The following is a 10617-nucleotide window of genomic DNA, read 5'->3' as shown; positions in this document are numbered from 1 at the left end:
AGTGGTTCTCCTCATATCTCTATGAATAGGGATGGGTATTGATAAGATTTTCACGATTCCGATTCCATTTTCGATTCTGTTTAACGATTCGATTCTTTATCGATTCTCTTATCGATTCTTTTTAAAAAAGGAGAACACTAAGGTCGATTAGCTTAGAACTTTGTGTATATCTTTTCTTTGAACAAGATAGAAATGTAGGAGTAACATGGCCTTACAAACCCAACAGTGAGATCTTAAGAGATCCAGCCTATGGCTCTTCAATGGGTCACAGGGTCCCCAGGAAAAAAAATTGTAAATGTAAAATAATAAAATAAATATTCATCTATAGCAATAACAAAGTATAACATAAATTATCCTGTAGCAATTACACAAGAATATCCAGTAATGTCCCTGCCTACAATTAAACACATTCACTTACCGAAAATCGGGGGCATTGGCTGTGGCAAATGGGTGCAAGCCTTTTACCACAAACGTCTATCCTGGCCTGAAAGGAGACGCTACCGGTAGACTGCAGCGAGAACTGCCAGCATCTGAGCCAGCTAGACTCTGTCTGTCTCGCTCATCGTGGTCACTTAAATGCAGCGCACAGTAATGGCAGATTTTGTAATGAGGCAGATCGCGCTAACATAATATGAACTGTTAGTTGATTATTTACCTGCCGCATTAACGGGAGACGACGTCCAAACGTTACCGCTGCTGCTGGGTTGAGATTCACGAGTCCGGAGCGGAATTAAAAACACAACATTAATTAAAGGTTATTGTGTGTTTTGTGAGCAAATGCTTTTGCATATTTGTAGTGTTTCCTTCCCTAAATGAAATATCTACTTTGCAAGTATTACAAGTTGCCCTGTTGTCATCCGTTCTCGTAAAGTATAATCAAATTTTTGAGCGTTTGAGCTGCCCTGTTTCCTGCCAGGTAAATGACGCTCCGCAACGTGGTGACGTCATTAGGGGCGACTGGAATCGATAAGGGAATCGTTTGCAAAAATGGCAAACAATTCCAAGGAATTGAAACAGTGGGAACCGGTTCTCAACAAGAACTGGTTTTCAATACCCATCCCTATCGATGAATGATACTTTTCTGTGGCGGTCTCTAAGTTCAGGTCATCTTCCACGTCCCTGTCCTATGGTGTGCGACAAGGTTCTGTGCTGGGGCCCTTATTGTTTTTAATATATCTACTTCCTCTCCAGCATATTTTGAGCCCCTTTGAGGACATTTGCTACCACTGTTACGCAGACGACATCCAGCTATATATTTCTTTTAAACCTGAAGATGTTTCTAAGCTGCATATTCTAAATGAGTGCTTAGAATCCATCAAAGGTTGGATGGCTAATAGCTTCCTCCAACTTAATGAAGAAAAGACTGAAGTCCTTGTATGTGCTTCAGACAGACATGTACCTAACATAATGAATGCTCTTGGTCCTCTTTCAACATTTGTGAAATCGTCTATCAGGAACCTAGGGGTAACCTTTGATTCTGCTCTTACCCTGGATGCTCACATCAAATCTCTGGTTCGGTCCTGCTTCTATCATTTAAGAAACATTTCTAAATTGAGCCCTTTAGTATCTCATACTGAACTGGAGATTGTTATTCATGCATTCATTTCATCACGATTGGATTACTGTAATTGACTGTTTATATGTCTAAACAAAAACTCCCTGGACTGTCTGCAGATTGTCCAAAATGCTGCAGCAAGGCTTCTGACAAAAACATCTAAGTACTCTCATGTAACACCATTGCTTATACAGCTGCACTGGCTCCCTGTTGAATTCAGAGTCCATTTTAAGATACTGGTTCTGACATTTAAAGCTCTTCAAGGACAAGCACCAGCCTACATCATTGAAATTTTACAGCCCTATGTCCCTAGTAGGTCCCTGAGGTCTTGTGATCAGGGCCTACTTGTTATTCAGCACACAAGGCTGAAAACCAAGGGAGACAGAGCTTTTGCCACTGTGGCCGCCAGACTGTGGAACTCTCTTCCTCAGAACTTAAGATCTGCGGACTCAGTGATCACTTTTAAAAAAACAACTAAGAACACATCTTTTTTTACTTACTTACTTACTTACTTACTTACATACAGAGAAAAACCCAACAATCAAATGAGCCCCTATGAGCAACCATACCACTGACAGTGGTAAGGAAAAACTCCCTTTTAACAGGAAGAAACCTCTGGCAAAACTAGGCTCAGGGAGGGGTGGCCATCTGCTGCGACCAGTTGGGGTGAAAGGAGGAAGACAGGATAGAAGAGAGACAGCTATAAAAGACAAATCTCCTGGATGCACTGGTACGCATCTTCAGTGATGTATCCTGGAATCAGGTATTTCGGGTCTCACAACATCATACTCCCTCGCCCAGGCGACCAAGCCGGGGGGTGATCAGGCCCCGACTTGCGTACCAATAGCTAGCCACAGATCAGCCCTCTTGATCCACAGCCACCTTGTGGCTTTCTCTGCCGCTTCACTCACAGCCTGGATGGCCCTCTTCTTGTCTGCCCCAGCCACGCCCAGCCGGCCTAGGACTTTGCAGAGTGATCGTCCTGCAAAGCCCCTACAACCCCCTTCTATGGGCTCATAGAAAGTCTTCCAGCCCCTTCCCCTGCACTCCTGCACTGTAGCTGCCAATCAGAGGCTGTGTTGAGGAGGCCAGTTGTCAAATGTGGGCGCACCTGGGGTTTCTCTCCAGCCTTAATAAAAGAGATTGCCTTCCTCGGAGCATGTTGATGCTTGCTGGTGCTGATTGCTGAGGCAATCTTTTCAGCAACTACTCTGAGCACCTGGTCGTGCCGCCAACGATACCGACCATCGGCCAGGGCCCTTGGGCAGCTGCTAAGGAGGTGTTCTAGGGTCCCTCTTCCAGAGCACAGGGGACAGACAGGTGTCTCGCTCTTCCCCCACAGATGGAGGTTTGCTGGGCTTGGCAGAGTGTCGTATACTGCCTGCACTAGGAATCAGATCCGGTGGAAGTCTGCCTGCATGATGTTTGCCCAGGTGACCTTGCACTGGAAGGTGCTCTCCCACCTTGTCCATGCTCCCTGCCGCTTAAGGCCTACAGCTCTACTTACTCGCTCCTCCTCCACACCTGCTCGGACCTCTTCCTGGAGTAGCTGGTGTCTCTCCTTTCCCTGTGCCCTGCTGACCTGGGCTTTTGGTAAGTACCCCAAGCCTGCTCCCCCTGTTGCTAAGACCCCCACCAGTGTTTTCTGCCTTAGGCGGGACTCTGCCACCTCAACTGCCTTCTCAGCCTTCCACTTTCTTCCTGTCCTTACCTCAATACCTGCTGATGCCACCTTGCAGTCTTTAGAATCTCTGTACTGTAGGGCTTCTCGTGTGCAAGCCACCTTCAACTCTTCTGTGAGACCACTGAAGGGTAACTTCAAGCTGTTGCTTGCCCCATACAAGGCAGCGCTGGTGAGACTGCGGGGAAGTCCCACTTACGAAGAAAGCCACTGATCTTCCTTTCAAGGGATTCCACAGTAGTTATTGGAACTGTATAGACAAGCAAGGGCCACAGGATTCGGGGCAGGATGGAATGCTGGTAGATCCAGGCTTTAAATCTTCCAGGCAGGCCGGACTTATCCACCTTAATGAGCCACGCTCCCAGCTCCTCATTTGCCTTCTGAATGGCAGTAGAGTCTTTCAGGCTGGAGTCAAAGAGTTTCCCCAAGCTCTTGACTGGTTGTTCCGTTATGGATGGAATAATGAAATTCTGAAATTGAGAACCAGAACTTGTCCATCACCTTGCCCTTCTTCAGTACCATCGATCTTGAATTGGAAGGTTTAAAACTCATCCTTGCCCATGAGATGAGTCTCTCAAGACCTTGCAAGATCCACCTACACCCTGGGACTGATGATGTTGTAATGGTGAGGTCATCCATATTCAATTTCAATTCAATTCAATTTTATTTATATAGCGCCAAATCACAACAAATGTCGCCTCAAGGCGATCATATAGGCTCTGATAGGGGGCTGAAGAACACCTGACCTTGTTAGCGGCCCTCTGCACTCCACCTCCGCAGCCTTTACCACCATGTTCATTGCCAGGGCAAAGAGCGTAACTGAGATGGTACAGCCTGTTATTATACCTTTCCCGAGGTGGTGCCAGTCTGAAGTAACTGCCCCAGAAGTGACCCTAAGCCTGAAATTGGCGTAATAGTCCAGGATCAGGTCCTTAATCTTGCTGGGGACATGGTAGAGGTGCAAAGCATGCTCAACCAGTTTGTGTGGGATCGACCCATATGCATTTGTCAGGTCCAGCCACAATACAGCTAGGTCGCCTCTGTTCTCATGGGCTTCTCTTATAAGGTGTGTAACTACACCAGTGTGCTCTAGGCAACCAGGAACTCCTGGGATCCCCCCTTCTGAACTGATGGATCAATGTAATTGTTTCTAAGGAGAAACTCGGTCAATCTCTGGGAGACAACGCTAAAAAAAAACACCTTCCCCTCCACGCTCAATAGCGAGATGCTCCGAAACTGGTTTATGTTTTTTGAGTCCTCCTCTTTGGGAATCCAGACTCCCTCTGCACACTTCCACTGATCAGCAACTCTCCCTCTCCGCCATATCACCTTTAAGATCTTCCACAGGTGGCAAAGCAGCTCTGGGCAGCGCTTATAAACAAGGTAGGGTACGCCACTGGGACCTGGGGAGGATGCTGAGTGGGCTGCCTTGATGACCTCACACACCTCCTTCAAACTTGGGTCCATCAACTTGAACTCTACTGATGGTGGGGCAGGGTTGGTGAGAGCTTTGTTTGGTCCCAAGTCTTGTTCCCTCAGTGTGTCACTCATGGTCTCATGAAGGAAGTTATTCACCTCCTCTCCTGAGCATTCCAACTGGCCACTTCGCTTAACCCCAAGCAATTGTTTGGAAAAGTGAAAGGGATCAGCAATAAAAGCTGCACATTTCCTGGTTCTCTCTCTTCCCCGCCTCCTGTGCCATTCTGCTCTATGGAGGGTAATCAGCTTCTTCTGCAAGATGTTATGCAGTTCCTCTAAAGCTTGCTTCTCCTCCGCATCAGTGTTCTTAAACTGCTTCTTAAGGCTCCTAAGCTCCTGGCGCAGTCGATGAATCTTCATGGCCCTGCGGTTCATGGTGTAAGGGGTCTTGTTGTTACACTTCTCGGTCAGGCTGAACCTTTCTGAGGCGTAGCTGACTATGATGGTGGTCATTGTTTTAAGCCTGCTGTCAGCATCTCCACAGCTTGTATGATGTTGGCGACATCCTCATCAAATTTCTTCCACTTGCTCCGGCTGCTGGCTAGAGGCCACTTAATCCACTGTTGTGGAACTACACTGCTTGGATTGGAAGAGTCCGTGGAGGGACTGGGACTGCGTGGAGGGACTGGGCTCTGTGGGGTGCCTCCTGGCCGGGCTCCTCCTGCGTCTCACCAGGTTCAGGACCTGTGCGTTGCACCTCACTCTCCTGCTCCAAACATTTCATTCTGGCCTGATGGACCTTTAGGCCACGCTGGTTCTTACACAGCTTGCCGCAGATACATGTCTTACTCGTAGTCCTTTCCATTGCGTTTGTTGTTAACCTTGAGTCCATCCGATTGGAGACCTCATCCTCCCCCCTCTCGGGATCTCCTGGGGGTATCTTTCTTTAGGGCTTTCCGTAGCTTTTTTGGGGTGCTTTCTCACGAAAACTGCAGACCGGGATGCTAGCCCACCCTGCCCCTGGAGCCGTCTTTCTGAGCTGTCATCTGTCTCTCCAGTGGTCACCAAACTTTTCTTGGTTGTCACCTAGTCTCTTCCTAGGCATCACTGGCTCAGCCAGAGTTTAACTATAAAAGACACATCTTCTGGATGCACTGGTACGCATCTTCAGTGATGTATCCTGGGGTCATCAGGTGTTTCGGGTCTCACAGCATCATACACCCTCGCCCAGGCGACCCAGCCGGGGGTGATCAGGCCCTGACTTGCGTACCAGTAGTTACCCACGGATCAGCCCTCTTGATCCACGGCCACCTTGTGGCTTTCTCTGCCGCTTCACTCACAGCCTAGATGGCCCTCTTCTTGGCTGTCCCAGCCATGCCCAGAGATTAATAACAAGTACGATCCAATGCAGAGAGGTCTATTAACATATAGTGAGTGAGAAAGCTGACTGAAAAGGAAAAACTCGATGCATCATGGGAATCCCTCAGCAGCCTATGCCTATTGCAGCATAACTAAGGGAGGGTTCAGGGTCACCTGGTCCAGCCCTAACTATATGATTTAGCAAAAAGGAAAGTTTTAAGCCTAATCTTAAAAGTAGAAATACTGTCTGTCTCCCAAATCCAAACTGGAAGCTGGTTCAATGGAAGAGGGGCCTGAAAACTGAAGGCTCTCCCTCCCATTCTACTTTTAAATGCTCTAGGAACAACAAGTAAGCCTGCAGTGCGAGAGCGAAGTGATCTAATGGGGTGATATTGTACTAGCCCCTATCAGTACTCTTGCTGTAGCATTTTGGATTAATTGAAGGCTTTTCAGGTAGTTTTTAGTTTTCTGGTAACAATGAATTACAGTAGTCCAGCCTAGAAGTAATAAATGCATGAACTAGTTTTTCAGCATCACTCTGAGAAAGGATATTTTAAATTTTTGGGCCATTCAATCCTTAAACAACCGTTGCAAGAGCTTGTTCTACATAGCCAGCAATAAGTCGGACTGTCTGCCAGGGTTGCTCTTTGTCATCGATTCTGTTCAGAATTTTTATGGACAAAATGTCTAGGTATAACTGAGTGGCTTAAGGATTCCACTTGAGTGGTGTCAGAATCTTATCTCTGCTTTCGCAGATGATATAGTTCTGTTGGCTTCATCAGGTGATGGCCTCCAGCTTGCACTGAAATGGTTCACAGCCAAGCGTGAAACAGTGGGAATGAGAATCAGCACCTGCAAATCTGAGGCCATGGTCCTCAGCCAGAAAAGCTTGAAGTGCCCACTCTGGGTCAGAGACAAGTTCCTGTCCCAAGTGGAGGAGTTTAAGTGTCTCGGGGTCTCGTTCAGAAGTGCTGGGAGAAAGGAGCAGGAGATCAAAATGCGGATTGGTGCTGCAGCTGCACTGATGCAGTGATGAAGATGATGTACTGGTCCGTTGTAGTGAAGAGAGAGTCGAGTGTAAAAATCAAAGCTCTCAATGTGCTGGTTGATCCACATCTCTACCCTCACCTATGGTTGCAAGCTGTGGGTAGTGACAGAAAGAACAAGACCATGGATACAAGCGGCAGAAATTAGCTTCCTTCGGAGGGTGGCTGGCTTCTCCCTTAGAAATAGGGTGAGGAGTTCAGTCATTTGGGAAGGGCTCAGAGTAGAGCTGCTGCTCCTCCACATTGACAGGAACAAGTTGAGGTGGTTTGGCATTTCACAAGGATGCCTCCTGGGCACCTCCTGGGTGAGGTGTTCTGGGCATGTCCCACCGGGGGGAGGCCCTGGGGCAGACCCAGGACACGCTGGAGAGATTATATCTCTCAGCTGGCCTGGGAACACCCTTGTGTTCCCCCTGACAAGCTGGATGAAGTGGTCGGGGAGAGGGAGGTCTGGACTTCTCTGCTTAGGCTCCTGCTCCCTCAAACCGGCCAAGAATAAGCAGAAGAGGATGGATGGATGGATGGATAGATAGTTCAACCCAATATATATCTGTATTGCCCACTAATTGCAACCTAGTCAGATTTTTCAGTTCATCAACTGCAAATCTTATAACTATTTCCAGAATTAGATCAAAGTGTGCTAATGATGCTTTCAGTTATTGTGGTCCCATTCCTTGAAACAAGAGGCCCCTACATGCATTCAAAAACAGACTCAAAATCTTTTTATTCACACAGGCTTATACTTTGTAGGTGTTGTTGTTTTGTTTTGTTTCATTTCGCAGTTTTCATACCTTCAAGGCATCGTAAAACTACACGTTTTCTATGTTTTTGTCTTCTGTGAAAAGCACATAGAGTTAATATGTTATGAAATGTGTCAAAGTTTGAGAATGAGTATGGACAATTTTTGTTATCACAGACAAGAATGACAAATATATGACGTTTGATTAGTTTCAGTTTGGAACTTAAGGCAACAAGAGACCTACCTTTCAAACCATCTTCAAAAGAACTACAATGGTGTGAAAAAGTCTTTATTTCTTTGTTTGTCACGCTTAAATGTTTCAGATCATCAAACAAATTTAAATATTAAACAAAAATAACAAAAGTTAACACAAAATGAAGTTTCTAAATGAAGGTATTTATCAATAAGGTAAAAAAATAAAAAATCTTAACCACATGACCCTGTGTGAAAAAGTGATTACACCTACTAACTGGTTGGGCAACCCTTAGCACCAACAACTGCAATCAAACATTTGCGATAACTGGTTATGAGTCTTTTACAGCACTGTAGAAGAATTTTGGCCTACTCATCTGCGCAGAATTCTAGAGGGTTAGAGAGGGTTTTCAAGCATAAAACATTGTCATGCCACACCATCTCAATAAAATTCAGGTCAGGATGTTTTCCCCCCTGATAATAAATGCCTTGGTTTAGAAACTGCATTTTGTGTTAACTTGTGTTATCTTTGTCTAATATTTAAAAGTTTTTGATGAGATGAAGGATTTAAGTGTGACAAACATTTAAAAATGAATGATCATCATATCACTCATATAAGGATTAATGCAGTTTAAGTGCAGAGAAGAGAAAAATTCAGTTTTGCAAAACAATTGATATCAGAAGAAGACTTGATAAAGTTATCACATTAAGACATGTCAGCAGTTAATGTTTCTCTGTTTCATTCTGTAAGTTAATTTGAGTATCACAAACCTTTCTAAAAATATTATTAAACTAAACATTTGACATAAAAACACATTTTAAAATGATATATATTAATAAAGACCCAAATATTTCGTTTGACAACTTACATATAATGCAATGAATGAAATTGCAATTAATAACTTATGACCATCGTTATCAGTTGTTAGTATTCCTAAATAAAATTCTTAAATAAAATCTAATAAAATAATGCAAAAACCATATTTGTTTTGTTGAAGCAGGAAAATATTAACAATTTATTTGCATTCAGTTTTTAATCCAGTGCTCACTTTTCCTTTTTTAAATCTCCGCATCAAAACATTTTTAATGTCTTTAGTCTTGAAACAGTATATGATTGGATTAACAGCAGCAGGTATGAGGCTGAACATCATTGTAATAATAATCCGAATAACAAGACTAAAATTGAATCCCACACCATTAGCAATATAAACAAAGCATCTTGGCACATAGTAAAGGCAGGTAATAAAGAGCTGAGGGGCACAAGTGGACAGCACTTTGTGACGTCTCTCAGTTTGAGACATCCTCAGAACAGCTATGATGACAGAAAAATAGGATAAAATTATAAATGTTAAAGGAACCAGCAGAGTGAACATTGCATTAGCAAGTGCAACACTGTACACATATTCCCGCTCATCACTACAACCTAGCCTTGTTATTGATATGAGATCACAGTAACACTGCATGATAATATTCTGGTCACAGTAAGGTAAAGTTAAGGCATGAAGCGCAATTCCCAGCAAACGTATAAATGTTAAAACCCAGCACATGGTGCAAGCAATAGCCACTGTTTTGTTTGTAAATGAAATGGGATATTTGAATGGAAACCATATGGCAACAAAACGATCCAAAGCCATCATCAGCAAGTTTAAAGACTGAATAGCTCCCAAAGAATGAACAAAATACATCTGTGTAAAACAAGCTCCAAAAGAAGTGATCATGTCATTCCACCAGTATCTGCCTATGATTTTTGGAAGAGTCACCACGCCAAAGCAGATGTCTGTCATTGCAAGGTTAGAAAAGATCACATATATTGGTTTGTGCAGAGTCCGTTCAAAAATGATAACAGCTATAGTGAAACCATTTCCAATTACAATAGCAAGGAAAACAAGAAGAAGAAGAACAGACACTGGACCATAATATTCAGGAGGAAGTCCAGGAAATCCAATAATAATGAACTCTTTTATAGTGGTAATATTGGTGTATTTCATTGATTATCAATTATGTATACACAAAGAAATAATCATAAACCAAAGGTAAAATTAAATAAACAACATTTTAGCCCTATGACAAAAATGATACAAATGTTTGGATTAGATACTCTATTATAATAATGATTAATTCGCTCTATTCATATCATCAATACACCTCAGCTCTAAATATACAAGAACATAACCCACTTTCCAAAACAGTCTTGATGGTTTTATATAGTAAATGTTTCCAACAGAGTCTGAACTAATGATGTGTGGGGTAAATAACACTCAGAGGAAACAACTCCCATGTGCACTCAAACTTTTAAAGTGACTCGTTGCTTCTACTGTATAATGAAATGATTTGCACTGAAGATTGTCAGAGCTTCACTGTGCAAAACTAAAGAAAAAGTTTATTTAATCCAACAAATCACAGGAGAAATAACTTGATGTGTAGCTCTAACAGTTTTATTAGAGACATATTTGTCACATGTTGTCTTTGATCTGAATGAATATTACTACTCTTGGGAAACACACGCACACACACACGATCATAGCATCATTGACATTACCCTTAAAGCCTGAATTATTCATTTCTTTTAGAACTGTAATTTTATTTCTGTAAAAAATTTGGGGAATTATTAGGTTCTTTTTTCTTT

General features: G+C 43.4%; 1 protein-coding gene and 1 pseudogene across 1 annotated transcript; both read right to left on the bottom strand.

Annotated features, from left to right (window-relative positions):
- Positions 1 to 2330: 2330 nt before the first annotated feature.
- Positions 2331 to 5266, bottom strand: LOC102796480 (uncharacterized; annotated as a pseudogene).
- A 3741-nt stretch (positions 5267 to 9007) lies between these two features.
- Positions 9008 to 9979, bottom strand: LOC102796176 (olfactory receptor 1500-like). Its single transcript, XM_006796697.1, has one exon. It carries the CDS (start codon positions 9977 to 9979, stop codon positions 9008 to 9010), a length of 972 nt encoding a protein of 323 aa, XP_006796760.1.
- Between the last annotated feature and the right edge of the window lie 638 nt (positions 9980 to 10617).

Source organism: Neolamprologus brichardi, chromosome 14 (assembly GCF_056152115.1).
Source record: "Neolamprologus brichardi isolate AB-2024 chromosome 14, ASM5615211v1, whole genome shotgun sequence".
In the NCBI taxonomy this organism is placed as follows: Eukaryota; Metazoa; Chordata; class Actinopteri; order Cichliformes; family Cichlidae; genus Neolamprologus; species Neolamprologus brichardi.
This window is presented reverse-complemented; position numbering and strand designations above follow the sequence as displayed.